At 43.6% G+C, this 21,852-nt stretch overlaps 1 protein-coding gene across 1 annotated transcript; it reads left to right on the forward strand.

Moving 5' to 3' along the window:
- On the forward strand, positions 1–17,665 carry f8 (coagulation factor VIII, procoagulant component). The gene is made up of 28 exons (XM_071515177.1): positions 1–155; positions 737–837; positions 1,116–1,238; positions 2,920–3,132; positions 3,397–3,579; positions 3,759–3,862; positions 4,711–4,831; positions 4,915–5,194; positions 5,360–5,525; positions 5,673–5,760; positions 6,121–6,338; positions 6,475–6,625; positions 6,771–6,980; positions 7,955–8,214; positions 8,260–8,853; positions 9,008–9,150; positions 9,427–9,592; positions 10,102–10,338; positions 10,939–11,167; positions 11,512–11,694; positions 12,504–12,620; positions 13,126–13,197; positions 13,417–13,502; positions 13,731–13,886; positions 14,237–14,381; positions 14,507–14,655; positions 16,827–17,009; positions 17,510–17,665. The coding sequence occupies exons 1-28, from the start codon at positions 1–3 to the stop codon at positions 17,663–17,665; spliced, it is 4,989 nt and encodes a 1,662-aa protein (XP_071371278.1).
- The last annotated feature ends 4,187 nt before the right edge of the window (positions 17,666–21,852 follow it).

Below are 21,852 nucleotides of genomic sequence, written 5' to 3' on the forward strand. Positions count from 1 at the left end.
ATGGGAGCGCCACTTCTGCTGCTGCTGCCGCTCATCTGCGCGCTCGGAGACGCGCAGCAGTCTAACTCCACCATAAAGGAGTATTATATAGCCGCTGTGGAAATCGGATGGGACTATATCTACCTGGACGAGGCTGACGCGGCGTCTGACCAAAGGTTAACTTAAAAAAAAAAAAACTTTAGCAATAGCTACACTCTTTGTTAGCGGCACACTGCAAAAGATGGTCATTTAGTGTCACATCGAGTCTTAAAATGTTTTTTTTTTTCATAAAACAAGTGGAAAGCTCTACCAATATGGGGTGCGATAATTCTAATTGCTTCCAAGACACCTTCACTTGTTTCAGGAATTTTCTTGACAGAGCTTGAAACAAGGCAGAATGAGGCAAAAAAACTCACGGTATCGAGAAAATTACACGAGTGAAGAAAGTTTTTGAAGCAAGTTGATTTGCATTGGGAACTGAACTGGTTACATTGTGAACTCATCCCATTGGCATATGTTATAGAAAAATATGATTTTAAGATCCAATACTACTTGTTACAGCTTGTTCAGATGGATATTTTTTCCAGTGTATTCTCGCGGGACGCACGACCCTGCGCAGTGATTTATTCAAAAACCTTTTGAGCCTCCTCATTTTGCTCATGGTATTGACATGATTGTTTGAATGACATTGATAATGTTATGTTTCATAAACTTGATTTGCATGGGTTTCATTAATTGGCTGTATTTTATTTTTTAGGAGCCGATCCAAAGATATTCTCCAAAAATACATCAAGGCTGTTTACAGGGAGTACACTGATGCCACATACTCCGTCCCCAAGCCTAGGCCTGCTTGGGCAGGTGGGTCTGCTCTGCTTCTATAGTCTCAAATGTATTTTGGGATCATATTTTCATCACATTTGATAAAGTATTTTATTGATTATTGTAGCAATTTGTCCACTCCATTTATGGCCTAGGAGAGTCCAATCAATATTTGTGAATCTATACTCTCTATGTAAAAAGTGTAAAACCTGGAGTTGCTTTACAGACAGAGAATGGGAGAGTGATGTAGACCAAAATGGAGCAGCTTTGTATTTTACATCATGGGAGTCACATGTATGAATTTTCACTGGTTGCAGGTATCCAGGGCCCGGTGATCCACGCCCAGGCCGGCGACAGTGTGGTAGTCCACTTCAAAAACCTGGCGTCCCAGCCCTACAGTATCAGTCCTGTAGGGGTCAGCTACTGGAAACAGTCTGAAGGTGAGAACACACACTCCAAAGTACTGGGACAGTGAACCGAAGTTAGCCTCTTTTTTGTTGCGGTCATCGTTTGAACATGGGTTTTTACTCATTTGTTGACTCACATCATTTTTAATGAGTCGACAGCAGCCTGTTCTGTTTACTCATGATTTGACTCAACTTTTTGACTCATGCTCAGTTTTTGATGTTAAATCCATATTAAATTGCACATGAGTCAGCAGCAAAAATAGACCAGAAAGCTTAGTTAAGCTAACTGATCCAATACGACACTGACCTTTACAGCATGATGAAGCATACATGCCAGTCAGATCTCCTCACCCACATGATCTGCTGAAGTCTGGAGTATTTTAGTGAGACCGGAAGAGAAGCTGAGAGAACAGAAGCTGGTCATACTTATGGTTCTGGTAGCAAGGGTTTAAGTAACAAGTTGACAAATAATTTCCAGTTCCACCCTTCATGCAGCTGGCTGGAGTTAATGTTGAGTTGCTGCTGGCCAGAATCATAAAAGTAACAAACATTTTGATAATAAGGGAGGCATTTTTATTTATTTCCCAATAGCAAATCCCCAAAATATGTGTCCTCATGCTTTAAAAATTACAGCCAATAGTCATTATGTTTATCCTCCCTATGCAGAGTTTTATGTTCAGAACCATAAGGTCAGCAGGATGCCTCTGCCTTAAACACATGCAGGAATCTGAAGTGGGTAAAAAATGGATATAAATAGTTGCAATTTCTTTGATCTTCCAAGACACGTCAACTTCCAGAGAGGAAACGCTTGGGGCAACAGGTACTATTGCATGTCTGGTCTGATCTAAAGGGGTCATGAGCGTCCACTGAGGGCTGGCACATCAGCATGGATCCTCATGCTGATCGTGTCCCGGCTAAACCTCCTGGGGCTTACCAGCTTTAAAATCCGTAGCAGCCAGTTACTGTAAACAGCGGATGTCTTCCTGCCACAGGCTGGATTCTCATGAGAGTTTACCGTAATCTGAAAATCTGCTGCTCTCATGTCCAGGAACGGCTCTTTATGAAGCCGATCTAATCCAATCCAGAGTCAATAAAGAGTCAAGGGAGGGAAAGGTTTGTGTGTGTGTGCCCGTGTGTAAGTGTGTCGATGTGAGTCAGTGCACATGCCATGTGAGTCAATGCTTCCCCTATATGTGTTTTTTTTACATCAGCGGTTCTTGAGAAACACTGATTTTGGTTTCACATTAATGCCTGTTTTGAAGCTGTTGTTACATTATAACTCTCATGATAAAAGTAGCAATTCAGAATATTCCCTAATGAAAAACCACCAAAATATTCATATAGGGACTTCTAGTTTGTCTGTGGTACTCAAAAGTCAGTTTATGTGACTTTATGCTTTTTTGTATCTCCTGTGATTATTACTAGAGGATTTTCTGTGGTATATTTTTGGACCTACAGTAGATCCATGATATTTTAAAATTTCACTGTCATGATTGTATATTATCCCTCTAAAAGTTATCATAGGATTGCTATATTTCTTTTTAATAAGGGTAAGGACATTAATGAGTTTGCATTAGACCACATTTATCATTTTATCTAACAGTGATGGCAATGTTCTTGCTTGGGTGACCCATCCTGCTGAGTGAATATCGTGGAAACCTTCACTCCCCCTCCTCTGCTCTCTCTCTCTCTCTCTCCCTCTCTGTTTTTCCAGGAGCAGGGTATGATGACTCGACGGCGGGCCAGGAGAAGGAGGATGACGCTGTGCCTCCTGGAGGATACTATGAGTACGTGTGGGACATCAACGCTAAAGACAGCCCCACCGCCAGCGACCCCGAGTGCCTCACCTACTCCTACTCGTCCCAGGTGGACACGGTCCGAGACGCCAACTCAGGACTCATCGGAGCCCTGCTCGTCTGCAAGTCAAGTTAGTGTGTGTGTGTGTGTGTGTGTGTGTGAGGGGGATAGGCCCCTAATTACACCTACAGGCAGACGTTTTCTTGCCTTTAATGTGAGTTTATATCCTTCGTTGCTCGGTAAAGCATAATGACAGTCAAGACCTTTTCATGTTATATCATCCATATTTCAGCAGCTCATCATTTGTTTCAGCAATAAAGGTTATCTTACAGTCACTACTAGGCATACTGTATGTATACTGTGTGTGTGTTGATGTGTGTGTGCGCTCTCCCAGGTGCCTTCACAGAGGACGGCCAGAGGAGAAGCCCAGAGTTTGTCCTACTGTTTGCTGTGTTTGATGAGACCAAGAGCTGGTACGGGGAGATCGGGGAGCGGAGGAGCAGAGACAAGTTCAAGAAGAGCAGCGGCAGGAAAGACTACCACACCGTCAACGGATACATCAACTCTACGTTACCTGGTAATAAATTACAAAAATGTTCGCTCTGGACATGGAATCAGCTCCAGGAAGTCGTGATTTGTCACTATGCTCAGTGTGGCTGTATGTGTGTATGTGGTCTACACAGGAATTTAACCTCATTCTGTGTCTCTGTCTGTCTGTGTGTCTATGTGTGTGTGTGTGTGTGTGTGTGTGTGTAGGTCTGACCCTGTGTCAGGGCCGTGATCACGTGTTCTGGCATCTGATCGGGATGGGCACAGCTCCGGAAATCCACTCCATTCAGTTCCAGGATCACACTCTACAGGTGATACAGGTCTTCACAATGAAGCGGCCTGACCTCAGTCACAGCAAACAAATTCATTTATTTTCAAACTCCTACATTTCCAAAGTTAGAATTAGACATTTTCAGGAATACTTATTACAAAGTCCAAAAATGAAACTAATCGGACTGTGTGCTTATTGTCTCAACTGTCAGTCAAAATGGAATTTTCTTGCACATATAAACAATTAATCCAATGCAACTTACTGACTATTTTACTGAAGTTGCATAGAGGCAATTCAGTTCTAGCCTGCTTGTTTTGAGGTGAGATGTTTCTATAAGATCCTTGGGTTTTAGTTTTCTTACCTGCACAGATTACTGACTGCATCTTTTCTCGCTGTTGTTTTTATAACTGTAGTTTATCACTGTATGTTTTTTTATCACTCCACTTCTATGTTATAACACTGTATAACATAAAATTAGACTTAAATTACACATGTAAACTTAGTCAGTGACTAGGAAAACCTGTTACTAGTGATTAGTTTAAGATTTATTTTTTATTTTTTTTATATAACCATTAAATAAATTGATCCCCAACTTCAGTTCATCACTGGCAGAAGAATGCAGTTGTTGGAGTTGCAATGCAGTAGTAGAAATTGTAGAAATAATTCTTTAGTTTGTTTACTTCTTGTTTCATAACTGGCAGCTAGGATGATACCATACAAACAAAGAATACGTTTTCTTTTCCTTGTTACAAAGCTACTTTATAGTTTTGCTGTCAGACACAATGAAGCAAAACACAGTCTAGCATGACACCCTCTCCTAGTCAGACATACACACATACATTGCACTCTGGCATCATCCTCTCTTTATCAACATCTTTGTTTTTTCAGGTGATGAGCCATCGTAAAGTGACCCTGGAGATGACCCCTATGACCTTCACCGCCGCAGAAATGAAGCCCGCCACTCTGGGCCGCTTCCTCATCAGCTGCCGGATACACTCCCACCTCCACGGTAGGAAAGACCCGGTATTGAAATTAATCTCATTTCCTCTAGTTCGATTAATAACTCTTATTGTGAACCTCTGTCCTTCCTAGCTGGCATGAGTGCCGTGTTCACGGTGGAGGACTGTCCCGAGCCCGCCGCTCCGCCTGGCCCGGACCTGCGGAACGTCAAGCACAATGATTACGGGGACTACCACTACGGCGAGGAATACGGCAATGGCGAGAACATGTTCAACACCTTAAACTTTCAGCCCAGGAAGCCACGGCCACAAGCCAGGGCCAGCAGGGGACAGAGCACTAAAATCTGGGAGCATTACATCGCCGCTGAGGAGATCACCTGGGACTACACTCCTCACCTCAAACCCACAGACAGGTAGGGAAGACAGGGAGGAGGAGGAGGGGAAGACGGGGAAATCAAGTGATTCTATGGAAAAGGCTGCATTAATAAACATTTCTGTAAATCCGTAAAGCCAGAAAGGCTCATTTTCATCACTGTAGTCAAGAAACATCCTTCTTTGCTGTTGCTCTCCCCTATCAGCGAGCTGCAATCGGGTTACTTCTCTACTTCTCCCCATCGACTGGGCTACCAGTATAAGAAGGTGGTGTATGTAGAATACAAAGACAGCACCTTCACCCAGAGGAAAAACCCTCACAACACACTGCTGGGCCCACTGCTGAAAGGAGAAGTCAATGATCAGTTCCATGTGAGTGAGTCCAAACTCAATACAAGTTATTGTGTGTGGATGAGCTGAACCTATAGTAAGAAAATCAATGTAAAAGGATAGACGTGGACTTGTGCACATGCTCTTTGGGTGACTTTCTATTGAACTCCCTTTAAATTGTGCTTCCAGATCATTTTCAGGAACCTGGCCAGTCGCCCTTTCAATATCTACCCCAACGGCCTCACCCGGATCCAACCACTGCAGAGATCCACAAATGGTAAACATGGTCACATAAAATGGGACTAAAATAATGTCTTTCAACTATGGTTTTCTCACATCCTGAGTGCCATAACAGAAAGGTGGTGTTAAATTGTATTCGCTTGTCATTGTAAATTCTGCTTGTGTCCCCTTTCTTTCTGTTCTTCCATCTGCTCACCTGATCATGTGAATAGCTAGCGATGCACACTTGCGAAATCCGCTTCAAGCCTGTATATCTGTCAGTAAGGACACTGTCGTATTATTAGCATCTTTAAGTACCCTCTATTGGTTTTATTCTTATCTACATCTTATACTCTGCTGCTGCGATGGCCCACAGGGACCATCAAAGTTTCATCTAATCTGCTCTAATTAAAAACAGTGGCAGAGAAGGACCTGCGCTCCATGGCGGTGCCCCCCAATGGGACGTTTGGCTACGTTTGGTGGCTGACGGCGGCCGACGGGCCCCTGGATGGAGACCCCCAGTGTCTGACCCAGCTGTACCAGAGCACCGTCTCCCCAGAGAGGGACCTGGCCTCGGGGCTCGTGGGCACCCTGCTCATCTGCAAGTACGAGGCCATCGACACCAGAGGACACCTGGTGAGAAGAACTCAGTGTCACTGTCTTTTTAGCTCAGCTCCAATGAACACAAACAACATAGCCTCTCACCTGCCTCATACCATTTCATATCCTGTGTCTCTTATCACTTCATTTCTGATTCTGTTGTTGGGTTCAGTTGGGCTCAGATAAAGAGAGGAGCCTGATGTTTGCTGTCTTTGACGAGAACAGAAGTTGGTACATCAGTGAAAACATTCAGAAGTACAGCCAGGATCCTTCCAAAGTCAATCCCAACGATCCCGACTTCTACAGCTCCAATGTCATTTACAGTGAGTTCACCATATGTCCCTGTCCATCCATTCCAGCTTCACCTGGCTCTTATACTACTCTACTGCCACAGAACCACCTGAATATCACATCAAAAAGCGGGAATTATCCTTAAACCTCAAAATGTAAATGTGTGTCCACTTCCAGGTGTGAACGGTGTCATGTTCAGCGGGCGCCAGTTTGTGATGTGTCAGAGTGATGTCACCTTCTGGCACGTGGCCAACGTGGGCACCCAGAGCGACTTCCTCTCCGTCTATTTCACAGGAAACCCCTTCCAGTACCACAACGTCTACCAGTCCGTCCTCACCCTCTTCCCCATGACTGGCGAGACCATTCCCATGGAGACCGAGCTGATGGGTGAGGTCCCAGACTGGAGTTTTAGTGATGCAAACATGTTTCAGTGGCAGAGCTGTTCTGGAGGCAGAAATAGTCTCATTGGTTGAGTAAAACCTCAATGGGCGAAGCCAGAAAACCCAAGAGCACAAGTTAGCGAACAGCCAAAGTTGACTGGCAAAGAAAATGGTCAAAATATAAATAAAAATCTAAATAAAAATCTAAATCTTCTTTTATGGCATTCATGATCTTGGGTAAGCTAGCTAACTAGCTTACCCATTAGCTAACTAGCTTACCCAGATAGCTATAAACTAGTATGGCTAGTTGGAACTTGGGAGGTCAGCTAGGCTAACTAGCTAATCAGTTATTAGAGGGCTGGCTTCATAAAATCCAAGGCTTCATAACTTAGCCAGAAAAACTGTGGTTCTTTGGCTCAACCCATTGGGGTTTAACTCAACCAATGAGATTATTTCTGCCTCCATAGAATTTCTGCCTCCAATAATGTTTTTATAACTCCAATCTGCAGTAAAGTAGCCTACCAGGAATCATCCCATGCTACAAGTCAATTGAGGTCAGCTGTAATTTAGTTATCTGATCAACCCCCAAGGCCCAGGACCTTCTTAAAGATGAAAATTACAATTGAATTGATAGATCTCTGTCTTAAGAATATGAAATGAATCACTGATATTGTATTTAACCAAAGCTGTTGATGTGTTTCCGGCCATTCAACTGTCAGAAATAATTTTTTATCAGTATAGCAAGCAAATCAGGTTCAATTAGCGTGGTAATAAATTTAGCTTCCTCATTCTAAACCGCTAGTGCATGAAATACTGATTAAGAATTGTTAGTCATGGTCGCTGATGTGAAACAAAAGAATTATCATACTGTCATTTCAACATAGCTTCTTCCTCTTCCGCTTGAAATGTGAAAAAATACTACAGCCTTCAGTCGACCTGCTAGACTCAATCACATCAACTCTTACCTATGTCATCTATCAGGTGAGTGGGAGATCAGTGCCTTCGACGGCAGCCTCAAGAGCCGGGGGATGAGCATCCGCTACACGGTTCGGCCCTGTGACAACGGAGACCTCCCATTGGTCGATAACGAAGACGATGAATTATCTGACTATCTGGACGAGATATTAGGACCACGAGTGAGGAGCAGAAGACCCCAGAATCGCACAGTGACAGTTCGGCTGTGCAAGAAACCCTTCCCTAACGACAACGCAACTCAATCAGTAAACACCACTGATAACAACGTCACTAATGATGTCACTGCGGGGCCTGGGGCTGCAGGAGGAGAGACGCTGTGTGAGGTGAGGAATGTGATGGTGACATCATCACAGGGGGACAATGGCAACATGGTGTCAGAAGGAGAAATCCCGCAGGATATCTTGGAGGAACTGGAGAGAGACGGGGAGTGGACAGCCTCGGTGGCCCAGGACGGGGTCAGACCTGGACCCGGACCTGGAGGACAGGGAGGCGGGAGACAGAGAAGACAGGCAGAGGGAGACGGGACAGATGGACATGTGGATGTTTCGGAAGGTAGAGGAACTGGGATAGAGGTCGGAGGAGAGGCTGCGGGAAACAGGACTGACACTGGTGCCAAGATGAAGGCTGAAGTAAGGGGCGAAGTGGCGAGGGAAAAGAATGGGACGAAGGGAGAGCTGGAGGAGAGCAACGAGATCTTACTAAATCCACTGCTGAACAAGAAGGACTCAACTTTGGAACCAAGCAGTTCACAAGATTTGGATCAGAATCTGGTGGCGCAAAACCACATTCAGTCTGAACTTCAGACAGTGGATCTTCTAGATCTTGGTTACTACAACGATACTAAATATAACGAGACCGCCGCAAGGATAGCTCTGTCTCTAGAGTATGACGACTACACCCAAGAGGTACTGCGTGTGTGTGTGTGTATGCAAGTGTGTGTTTGCATTCATTAAGTATTCATGCTTCATTTCATAGACTTCAACTTCAAAAATCAAAGGACTTCCCCCTCACCCATACACTAATTTTTCATTTTTCTATATTATTCTTAATTTATCATAGGAGAACAGCACATCAAATATATTTGGTACAGATTACATGGACCTGCGTTCCGGAGGTACTAAGTACCAGCACTACTACATTGCTGCTGAGGAAGTCACCTGGGACTATGGCATCAGACTGCCACACCAGCTCATCAAACCCAGGTTGGGAAAACTTACTGTTCTGGTTTCCCTGCAGGACTTAAGGGCTTTTTTTTCATATTCATTTGGTTGCTTGATCTAAGTAATGTAAGAGCTAAGAACTGGGTGAAATTTGAGAGGATGTTTGAAACTGCATCCAACAGTTTCATAGTGTTGCTGCTCATAAATAAGTCAAAGAATACCAAATATTTCACAAATGCCAATGGAAAACTGTGTTTAAAAATCCCTTCTAAGCAATCTTTAAAGCAGCTGTATTGGCTCATCTCCTCCCCTCCTCAGAGAGATGCGTCGCGGCATGAGGAAGTTCCTGCCGGAGTATAAGAAGGTCGTGTTCCGGGCCTACAGGGACAAAGACTTCCTTCATCCTATGACAAGAGGAGAGCTCCAAGAACACCTGGGAATCATGGGACCTGTCATCAGCACCGAGATCAATGATCTCCTCATTGTGAGTTAGTGGTAGCTGAGCAGAAGGTTTTCACCTCCAAAAACTGTCAAAGGAAAAAAAACTGCATTGTCATGTATTCTCAGTAGGTACTTGAATGACAATGTTCAATACACAGCAACGTTTACAGTGTTAATAAGGGCGGCTGTTTAAATCTATCTTAAGTGTTAAATTAACTCTGATGGGTGTGGACATAATATGGCATAGTGTTGATTTTTAATGCTGTTGAGTTAAAGTAACAGTGACAATTTTGCTGTGTATGATGCATCATAATAAAAACTATAGAGCAATTTTTTCTTTCATTTACCTATTTATAATGTACTTTACAATGTACTATAATGTTAAGTGTTAACGTGTTTCTGCAGCTCCTCAACATCACTCAACTTCCTAATCTCAAAAATATTTGTCTCCGATTTTTTGGAAAAAAAATCCTCTGTTTTTATTGAAAGTAGGCGACCTATCCATTTTACAATTATAAAATCAAAGTAATTTTCTCCTTTGTCGTATTCAAGGTGAGCTTTAAGAACAAGGCGTCCAGGCCGTACTCCTTTCACCTCCAGGGAGTGTACGACCGCAACCAGGGGGCCGGGATGGCCCAGACCATGGCCTCCGCACCCACCGGGGTCCCAGGAGAGGCCGTGCCCCCCGGGGAGACCCGCGTCTACAACTGGAAGATAACCAGTAAACAAGGGCCCACCAGCACCGAATTTGACTGCAAGGCTGGGGCTTACTACTCCACTGTGGACAAGGTGTGTGTGTGTGTTCACCTCTAGCCTGTTTCAGTGCTGTTTCATGGATGTATGTGTCTGTCTTTTGAGTATGCTCTTATTATAGTTTGGGACTTTTCATTACTTTTTATTTTCATCTAGTTTTCAATTTCTATTTCAATTTCAGTTTAGTTTTAGTTAGTTTTTCATGTGGGATTGGTCATTTTAGTTTATTTAGTTTCTGTGCTAGTTTTAGCATTTTTGGTAAAGCTAGAATGATAGAAGACAGAACAGGTATGTTGTATGTGTTTGCAATTGTGCATTGTGTAACACAAACAATACATTATACATTTTTAAAAATGTAGCCTATTTATAAGAATTTTGCATTTGCAAATTAGCATTCATTAAATACAGCAAAAAATCATTGTCTTTTTACCCTGCACATCAACTAAAAGATGAAAACTAAAAAATATTTTTATTTTCTTTTAGTTTTAGTTCAGTTTTAGCTTTTTCACAGTCTCATTTTTCATTGATCAGCTTTAGTTTTAGTTTACAATAATAACCGTGGCGCTTATGTTTTTCTCCTACTAGTATATGCTAATATAAGGATACAACAATGTTCTTTACTGTGTTCCCCTGCAGGAGCGGGACCTTCACTCAGGTCTGATTGGTCCGCTGGTCATCTGTAAGGCCGGTACCTTCAAGACCCGTCTGAGGCTGCAGACCGGTATCCAAGAGTACACCCTGCTCTTCCACACCTTTGATGAAACCAAGAGCTGGTACCTGGAGGAGAACCTGCGGCAGCACTGCGCCCCTCCCTGCCAAGCCGACCCAGAAGATCCCTGGTTCCAGACCAGCAATAAGTTTGCAGGTGGAGAAACTAAAAATAGGGATGATCGGGTCACATTATGATCAAGGATCTATAATGGTTAAGGATCCGATTTAGGTTAAGGTTAAGGTTATGCAGGTCAATTAACTACTTACATATAAATGGATCTTAAACTTAAATAGGCTAGTAATACACATTTGGTAATCTAATTTAAACTGTACAGCTCTCATTCTGGAATTGCAGTTAGGGAGTAATATATTATATTATATATTATATATACTGTACATATACTGTATTTATGTGTGTGTATATATAGTTTGTCAATCTACTATTGACTATTACTAGTACTATTCTCAGAAATAATGCCATCTTTTCTTTATCCATAGCAATAAATGGCTATGTGGCAGAGACTCTTCCTGGTCTGCTGGTTGCCCAGCACCAGACAGTCAGGTGGCACCTTCTAAATGTGGGGAGCGACGGGGAGTACCATGCCGTGCACTTCCATGGCTTGTCTTTCAGCGTTCACACTGAGCAGGAACACCGTATGGGGGTCTACAACCTCTACCCTGGTAAACACACATGTACACATACAGTATTATGTGACTTCTCTCTCTGTCTCTCTGCTACTTTCTCTCACATAAAAACACTACCAAGTGAATAGATTATGTAAAGTACTTACATATGTAGAAGCATACCCACACATTTACACAAACTCTCAGCAGATTGGAGTTGTACAACCTTTACTCTGGAGGCAGAAATAATCTCATTGGTTGAGTTAAACATCAATGGGCAGAGCCAAAGAACTACAGTTTTTCTGGCTGAGTAACATTAGACTGAAGCCTAGTGAAAAATGCAAGGGTTAACAGAGGAGGAAGCTAATATTATGAAGCCTAGCACACACTTGCTACTAACTGAGTAACTAAATGCAGCTTATAGTAATTTATCTAGGTTAGCTAGTTAGTCTAGCTGACCTGCCAAATTCAAACTAGCCATACTAGCCTGTAGCTATCTAGGTAAGCTAGTTAGCTAGCCGCTGACCTTCCATCATCATGAATGTCATGGTCATGAATGCATGAAAAAGGTCATTGCCAGTTATATGTTAATTATATTTTGACCGCAGTTACTTCTTTAGCATTCAAGTTTGCCAGTTAGCTCATGCACTCTGAACAAATTTGGTACTTTAGCTCCGCCCCTTTACGTTTAACTCAACCAATGAGATTATTTTCTACCTCCAGAGCAGCTCTGCTTGAGAAAAATGTTTGTATGACTAAAACTCCAATCTGCAAACTTTCTATCTCTCCTTTCTCTTTGTCTTTCACACTGCTGCTCCATCTATTGCATTGGACTTTCTGTCTGTCCCCCACTCCTCACCCTCCAGGAGTGTTTGGCACGGTGGAGATGAGGCCCCCCACAGCGGGCACCTGGTTGGTGGAGTGCACTGTAGGAGAGTACCAGCTGGCTGGCATGAGGGCCAAACTACTGGTCTATAATCCACGTATGTACACCTTGAATGAACATAACTGTGAAAAATATTGCTGCAGTTGACAGTTCATCAATGGTAATAAATGGAATTTTTCAATACTGGGAGTGGGAACTCGATTACTTACACTCCTATTAAATTCCAACACTCCTGCAACTGAAGTATTTAGAGTCAGATTGTCTAAATTCTGTGCCAGAGGCTTTCCCACATTACCAGGACACATTTCTGAGGTACAGTCACACATTCTATGCATGTCAAAACACCAAAACAGCATGTCAGTCATCTCTACTACTTTATACTTGATACTTTCCCTTCTTTGTATAATGATGAATCATATCTGTGTATCAGCCTCAGATGGCTATAAATAAACTACCATATTACAGTGTGGTTCGATCTTGTTTCACATCTCGTATCAAAAGTGCACAGACTTGGATTTCGGGAATTTTTGAACGGATGATTATACACAGCTGGAATTCTGATGTGCATCAGTGAATGGCATTTCCTCATGCTGGCTTTACAGGATGTGTGTTGCCTCTGGGGATGAAGTCGGGAAGGATTGAGGATTCCCAGATCACTGCATCAAATCACATAGGTAAGACAGCCTATGCAAGGCTAATGGACAGAGAAGACCCTCTAATGTAAGAGTTAAGCACAAACACTCACGCATGGAAAATGAATAGAACAACTTCAGTCTTGTGCTGGTGGCCTCTGAGCAGCTTCATGAAATCTCAAAGCCTGGAAATGACTAATATTGACATGGATTATATAATTGTGTGTGTGTGTGTGTGTGTGTGTGTGTGTGTGTATCCAGGTAGTTGGGAGGCCAGGCTGGCTCGGCTGGACCAGTCTGGTTACATCAATGCCTGGATGGCCAGAGACAAGATGTCATGGATACAGGTGAGACACAGAGCTTTCTTCCATACTGTTATCCTCTTCCCAGCATTTATCGGCTACATCAATGGGCCTCATGCAAGAAACTATTTGATCTTGGAATTCATCAATAGTCTCTTACTTTGTTCATGGGTAAGAACAGAAATGAAATGGGCACGCTTCATGAACCTGCCTTTGGATTTTCTTACTGTTCCCTCTGCATGAGGACCAATGTGTGTCTGTGTGTGCTCCCAGGTGGACCTCCAGAAGCCCACCCTGCTGCACGGTGTCCAGACCCAGGGAGTCAGGGCTTCACTGAGGGACAACTTCATCACCCACTTCAACATCTCCTACAGCCTGGACCAGGAGACTTGGACCACCTACCGAGGAAACCGCACCAGGTCCACCTACGTATGTCGGTCGGCTGGTTGATTGGTTGACACACACTGCGCATTATATTTTAACAGCTGATTAAACACTAACATTACAAATAGCAGCGCCTATGATCTGCTTCTTATATCAGTTTGGAAGATCTCAGGCTCAATTCATCATGAACAATCTCTTCCTGTAGACTAGTGAGTTACCATCAGAATAAGCGGAAAATAATGAAATATGTTAATGCAAAGGAGCTCGTAGGGCTATAAAACACAGTGCTGCTGATTCTAATCCATTCATTATAATTCATTTTATATTTGAAGAATCCTACACAAATGACCTTTAAGTCTGAACCAAACCGTTTGACTGTTTTGGCTGTGTTTCAGATCTTTAATGGCAACATGGACGGCTCCAAGGTGAAAGACAACCGCTTCTCTCCACCAATCGTGGCTCGCTACATCAGGATCCATCCAGTGAACTCTGTGAGAAACCCCGCCCTCCGCCTGGAGCTGCTGGGCTGCGACCTCAACAGTGAGTTGTACCGAGGGAATCAGCATTTTCTCAGTGTTCCAGTTTTACAATGTGAAAAGGCTGAGGATGACTCTGCTCTGTGTGTGTGTGTTTGTGTGTGTGTGTGTGTGTGTGTGTGTGACCAGGCTGCTCTCTCCCTCTCGGGCTCCAGAGGAGGCAGATTCCTGACAGAAGCTTTAGCTCCTCCTCGTTTCATTCATCTCTGCTGCGCACCTGGAGACCCGAACTCGCCCGCCTCCACCAGGAGGGCAGCGCCAACGCCTGGAGGCCGAAGGTGCAAGCACACACGCACACACTCACAATAATAGACACAGAATTTTATATTTTTATTTAACCTATTTAAAGCAAAAACTATTTTTGGAAAACAGGTGGTATAACTCAATAAATAACACTTTCACTTAGGTAAAGACAGTCTGCTCTGCTCATCACCCCTACCGGTTCCTTACATAGAGAGCAAATAGGACAACATGACACAAATGGCACAAAAAAGGAAGTAGCAGCCAACTCAAAACTTTTTGTAATTATGGTTTAGATATTGACTTGTTTTCATGAAAAAGACACAGGAAAAGAGTGCAAAATAAAGTTAATGCCCACACTGAAAGCTGATTGGTTCCCGTTATGTACCTCAGCGACACTGTTCAGATCACGTCAAGACATTTTCCAAAGCGATATCGCGAAGTGTTCGCTCGCTCACACTATGTTAGGAACCGGTGTCACGCGTGCTGTTTTTCCATAATATGACTTCTCTCCTCTCAGCTTCTCACGCTTCTCTCTCCTTTTATTCTTTTGCCCTGTAGTCTCTCTCTTCTCCTCTCCTCTCGTTCTGCTTTCCTCTCCAACTTATCACTTTCACACTCCGCGGCACTGAGCCGTAGAGGTGTGATTTGTCCTCCTATCAGACTGTTGAGTTGTTGTGAAAGGTCACAAGCCGAGCAGTAGGGCTTGTGATCGGGTCAACGACCGCAGGTCGACCATTACAGACAGGCATTTGGTAGAACTGAATGGTGAAGGATAAGGTTGAAGGTGGTTTGTGTTGCAAAAGGGATACAAAGGCTTAAGTAAGCTAAGATCACTTAATTAGTACGTTTCTGTTTTTTGCATGCACACTTCCTTAAAAGTTGAGGAGTGTTACGAGACGACCGAACGTTTACCCGGCTCGCTAATACAAACTATTATTACTCCTAGGCTCCTAACGTTAGCGTCTGCAACAATAAGGTCTTTCCCTACAGTGTGTGCGAAAGACTTGAATAATATGCCTCACTTACCTACTGTGTGCAATCTATCTGTCTAGGGGGGTAAGTGGGTACTCACCACTTCCAGCCGAACCTCCCCACGTCTGATACCAGCGGCCTCCGAACCTTGACACGACGCTTCGGGCGTCCCCTCCGGTCGTCTTCGAGCTCCGGGCTCGGCCAGCACCGACGCGGTTATGTTGGTTTTGTAGTTCATGTGTTGTGAAAGTGTGCCCCGTGCATTTTAAGGTGTACAATGAAATCCCGGTTCCGGTATCACTGTCAAGCGATATCTGTCTCTGTCAGAGTCTTCCACGTGGCTTCGCCGCCTCCGGTGGCGTCTCAGCAGTCGCGTGCTCACACCCAGCCAGCAGCTAGCAGCAGCCCTCCGCTAGCAGCAGCTCTCAGGTGGTAGCCCCCACAGGTGTGTCGAGGTGCCAGCTAAAAAGGGGAGTTACCCCAATACCCCGTGTGGAATGTCAGTCTCTCCCTGCATCCTAGCTCCACCCCTACCTCTACACCTAGGCAACACAGATCTGCCATCCTAATCCTCAATACGTGCCATAACAAGGAGCATTCAACATGTAACCTCAGTATTCAGTTTTTTCTCTTTTTCTCAATATAAATAAGTCCAAACAGGAAAAATGACTTCTTGAAAAATGTGATCCAGGATTCAGAATAAAATAATATTACTTAGATCTACTTTTCCTTGTTTGTAAATATACGAGAGTTACGTTTTTTAAGTTAGATTTTCAAAATGAAAAGGGGAAAGTGGTGCTTTGCTGTGTTTGTTCTGAGTTTCATTTTTCTAAGTTCCATTGTTTTCCAGGGACTTTTACTGCCACCAACTAACCTTTTCCCATCAATTTCCCATGCTGTAGTTTTTCATGAATGATGGATGACATTAATGAGAAAAAATTCCACACTTTCATGGTTAAAGCATCTGCTTATCGTTTGTGCAGTCACATCTTGTCAATATAATAGAGTGGGAAAAATAAAAATCTTTCCATTTCCTGCTTGACACAGCTGGCTTTGGCCTGTAAGGGGAAGTCCTGCCTGCCGGTGTCTAGGTGTGTTATGTTCCCTCTGGGCCCTCTGCTCCCCTCCTTCACCCTCGCTTCCAAATAACAGGACACACTTCCTTTGCTTTTTGATCTAAATATTTTGCTTTCTTTATTTAAAACCTTTTCCTCTGTTCCCCCCCCCCCCCCAGAACAACAACCCCCATGAGTGGCTGCAGGTGGACCTGGAGAGAGTCCGCCGCATCACAGGGGTCGTGACCCAGGGAGCGCGCTCACTGCTGACCCAGATGATGGTGACCGAGTTCTCGGTCACTGTCAGCCACGACGGACACTCCTGGAGCAGCGTGTTGGAGGAGGAATCTCAGAGAGAAAAGGTACACATACCAGGGTTAGACCGATAAATTGATTTACTAATATATCGGGCCGATATTGGCAAATATTGGCCAGTCGCTGTCATCCACCACTGATACGATGGAGGCTCCTCCCTGACCACAGCTACAGAACAACAGTCTGTAAAACCTGCTGTTGTTTGCACATTTTATTCCTTCATTTAATTGTTCAGTAATGTTTTTTAATTTTTCATTTAAAGGCCTAATGGATCCTAGTTTTTCCCCTGCCATTGAATAGGTGTGGTGGTTCACTCTGCCTTAAAGAGCTGCTAACCCACCTAAATTTCCTTAGTCTGGGTTTCAGTGGAGAGTTTTAGTGTCCCATAATGGTCTAAATGCTGCTTCAGAGGCTTTTCCACCCTGACAGGAATACAATTCTGGGGGAAACACTGAATTCTTTGGATGTTTTTGGCATTAAAATGTTCAGCTTCAGTCTAAAAATATCACCACTTAATTCCTCTCTCCTCTCTCCTCTCCCTCCTCAGATCTTCACGGGAAACGACGACCCGGACGAGGAAGCCCTCACCCTGTTTGACCCCCCTCTGTTCGGCCGCTACCTCCGCCTCCACCCGCGGGGCTGGATCAACGACATCGCCCTGCGCCTGGAGGTCCTGGGCTGTGACACGCAGCAGCGCCTCTGAGACGGCTGGGTCCCGCCGTGCAGCTCTGCAGCGAGGCCCGAGGGGGGGGGGGGGACATTTGATGCAAACAGTTGTGATAAACTCACCGGCGGCGTGTCATCGTTATCTGACATCATCTGGTCTTCGCTGTGTGGTTTCCTTTCCTTGTTCGAACTTGAACAAGCAGTGAGAAATGTCAAATTCTAAAGCGGAGAAACCTCTTAAGTTATATATGAGCTGTTTAAATTTGTATGAGAGAAGATGGTAGTTCTCTCTCATCTTTTCATTGCTGTCCAGTCAGATTCAGGTTCAAAAGAGGAAGATAAGCACACAGTCGATACAGTATTTACTTCACCTTTGCAGTCTACTCAACTAAGTAACTCTACACACCACGCCTTTTGAATGTAGCTATGTGTAAATATTTCAGTCTGGATGGATGTATACAGTTTGAATGATTATTGTATATCATTGAGAAAGTTGTTATTGTTATTGTATATTGCTGCTTTATTATAGTTTTAATAAACAATGAATTTGGAAGAGTTTCAGAGGCTTTAATTTGACGTCTAGCTCCAGGCAAAAAATTAAACCACACATGAAAGTGTGTGTGAACTTGAACAGCTTCAAACATGAATGTGTCAGTAAATCAAGCACTTGTCGTTCTTCTCTTTGTATCCAAAACGTAATCAGCTATCTCTCCATCCTGTCCTGTTCCTCGTCTCCGTGACAGAAAGGGATGGGGAGAGCTTTCCTTTCTTTGCTTTTGTTTTCCTCCTTTGTTCCAGTCAAGGGAAAACAGGGATATCTCTGTGCTGCCTTGGGCCCGTTCAGTCTGTCTGAAATCCAGACTGTTCCTGAACTGAACTGTTATTGCGGCTTATCCGCCTCTGCCAGGCTCTCTCCAGCAGAAACAAGGAACCACTGACTCAAACATTGTTCTGCTGCGAGTTCAAATATGCAGCCGTGGTGAACAGAGGAAAGAGCCTGTTTGTGCATTCGTAGACAAGGATAAAACAATGATGTGATTGGAAGGGAAACGGCAAGATCAACAAGGTGTGTTTGTGTGTGCGTGCTTGTGTCTAAGCTGGTCTGAAGGCAGTATGAAAACATGAGCGACGTGTATCTGCTGCCCACCTTTATCACCTCCTTATCAGCTAAGGAAGTTTCCAGGGAGGGGGTGTGTTTGGTTTGGAAGACAAAGTGACACACTGGACTGGACAGAACAAACGCTGGCAGAGAGACTCGGCAGCAACACGTTACGCCCGGCTGTCACACTTTATCACTTTCAAAACAATAACACCATGTCTGTAATCTCCACGACAGACAGGACACCTGCCGCTCCAGTGTAATGATGGGAGATACACATACACATACACTTTCTTTATAAATTCAGCTGTTTTTCTTTGCCTGCCAACATTGTTTTCAAAGAAAAGACTCCCCAAGTGATTCTAGAGATATCAGTATTTTTTTCCCAAGTCCCTCCAGTGTAAGATAGTAATCCAAAATGATGGTAGATAAATGTACACAATCTGCAAAATTTGTTTGAAGAATCATTTTGAAAATGCAGTGGACTTGGGTCTGCTGAGTCTGGGCAAAGAGTGGGGTGTTTCTGGGATGCTGGAATACACCGTTGAGCCTTCTTGAGGTGTTGTGGGCCTAATTCAACGAAACATGGGTGAAGGAGGGTGCCCACTTGGGAACCTCAATGATTTGCCTACACTCACTCACCCTGAAACTAGAGTATGTAGCTGGTGAATGTTGCTGCTTGTCTTATGGTGCTGTAGATTTATGACCGTGTAGCCTGATGTTTTCTATGGTACTCACTGGTATGGTAGTGTATCATTCTGTTAAACTGTGAATTGGGCCTCTATATGAATGCACACCTTGGATTATGGCACAAGGGATATTAACATCATATCCTGTGTACTGATAAATGAATCCCCAGAAAAGAAAAGAAAGTTTGGTTTGCTGAGGCTTACTGAGATCAGTGGCGTCGCCAGGGACTTGCTTTCGGGGCTTAAGCCCCGAATATTTTGAGATTAGCCCCGAATATTTTTGATCAGTTAATATGTCCTCAGTGAAGTTTTACATTGTTCAAGATTTCTGTCGCCTGTCACCATCCACGCTCCACTGTGAGCCTGTCTACAGAGATCTGCCCGCACAGAGTGTGGGGTAAGTTCGAGTTAGTAGTCAGAGCGGGCCGGTTATTTTATGTGATCCAGCTGTGAAGCCCGGCTTTGGGTAGAGGGTACATTCCGGGACACAAATCGAACTCACCCGTCGCTGCTTGCTGTGTGTGTCTGTTTGGTAGGGGCTAAAGGAATAGGCTCCGTTATGGATGATTTTAATCGGTCGGTCCTAGTCTAGGTCAGAGAAGGCAAGGTGGGCTACAGCCAGGAAACACAATGTCAGGAAAAGACAAGACAGGTTATGGATCTTTTTCACGTTTTCAAAAGAGGAAGAAAGGTAAAATATGTTATAGGTTAGTTTAATCAAGTGATTGATTATCCATATCTGGAAAGACAGCAGAAATCAGGCAGCTGTGTGGTGGCGAGCTGACTAACAGGCGGCAGATGGACACTGGAGTGTTAGCTTGGACTGACACTTGGTTGATAGCTTCATGGTTAGATGCCTACAAGCTACAGCAGTTGTTGTTTTTTTTAGCTCAACATCTTCAATATAATATTGGATCACTGTAAACAAAACGTTACTATTTCTCTCCAGTCAGCTGGTTAGTCAGTTACTGAATCCTCCCATTCAGGTCTACTTATGTGGGCTGCTGAACATTAAATGCAAAAAATAATTCTCTTCACATGAAACATCTATATTATTTTCAACTTAAGACATTGTTTCCATTAAACGTGAGAAAGAGTTTAAAAATGTAATTTTTAATTTGTGCCTATTTTACTATGCTGGTAGACTCCTCCAGCCATTCAGAATGGATTAGGCTTTTCATGGTGATCTTTGATGTGGCATTGAAAATATCAGATTCCTAACAGAAGGACATCACAGGTTAAATAATTTACTCCTTAAAATAAGTTATGCTTAAAGTTAAGTTTCCATACGTAACAAACAAACCAAAGTAGCTCACTATTAGGTTGTAGTAATATAGTTATATAGGTAGTTAAATATATGGAAATATAACTTTTGATTACATATAACTCACTGGATTACGATTGGATTGGATCTTTTTTTTACAGTAGAGACAGATGAGCACATACTGTATATCATATATATTTAAAGTTTTATATATTAATTGATAACTGTGTCTCTGTTCAATTTTTGCAAAACCTGAAATGAACAAGAGAGAGGAGACAGAGACAAAGAGAGATGAGGGAGGAGACAAATAAGTGTCAAGAGAAGAATTCAGGAGGCAGGCCTGAGGAGAGAGACAGACAGACAGACTACAATATACTGTATCACTGTTGGCCTGTACAGACTGCTGCTCAAACTGTTTACTATGCTGCTTCATTTACACCCATGTATGTTCATGTCAAATTATACCAGATTGATGCATTTTGCTGTTGAAATGTTAAAAAATTTCTCCCAGGGGAGGATGCCCCCGGACCCCCCTACTGTGGTTCTGTGACTTCCTCTGGGCTGAGCCCCGGATGTTCTGAAATCCTAACAACGCCCCTGACTGAGATGGAAAAAAAATCAACTATCAGATGACAATAAGTAGCTAAACTGTCCTGGTCAATGAAACTACATCAGCATTGCTATTTACAGACATGATACCCACTCTCATCCAGTGTTTCAGATTGTCTCTGTGAATGCGGACACTGGTGGACAATTGCCACATTTCACTTTGTCACAACATGCTAATGTGTAACGACAGAATGTCTCACCCAAAGGAATCTGTGTCCTTTAGTGTGTGTGTGTGTGTGTGTGTGTGTGTGTGGGGGGGGGGCTTTCCATGATATGGCAGGAAGGAACATGGTGTGACACAACAGAAAACATGACCGCAGTGTAACCACTCTCTTACATCACCTCCTGCTGGGACTCTGAGCCTCTGACCCTCCATCCCATAGCCAAGAGATAATAGAAACTGGCTGTAGACCCTATCGGACCATTGCTTCTTCTTCTTCTTCTTCTTCTTCTTCTTCTTCTTCTTCTTCTTCAAAGTGACGTTTATGACGCTGCTGTTAACCTAAGGGTGATGATTGGTGAACCTGCTTTGTTCCATACACAGCTGGAGTACAGTATTAGCA

This window comes from Centroberyx affinis, unplaced genomic scaffold, assembly GCF_046629955.1.
Source record: "Centroberyx affinis isolate AG114_WGS23_722 - 3 ecotype Tasmania unplaced genomic scaffold, CSIRO-AGI_Caff_v1 ptg000318l_1, whole genome shotgun sequence".
Classification (NCBI taxonomy): Eukaryota; Metazoa; Chordata; class Actinopteri; order Beryciformes; family Berycidae; genus Centroberyx; species Centroberyx affinis.

Coding starts and splice junctions, on each gene's coding strand:
- f8 (XM_071515177.1), top strand. CDS start 1: ATGGGAGCGCCACTTCTGCTGCTGCTGCCGCTCATCTGCGCGCTCGGA. Junction 13,198..13,416: donor CACTGCATCAAATCACATAG/GTAAGACAGCCT, acceptor GTGTGTATCCAG/GTAGTTGGGAGGCCAGGCTG. Junction 17,010..17,509: donor AGGAATCTCAGAGAGAAAAG/GTACACATACCA, acceptor CTCCCTCCTCAG/ATCTTCACGGGAAACGACGA.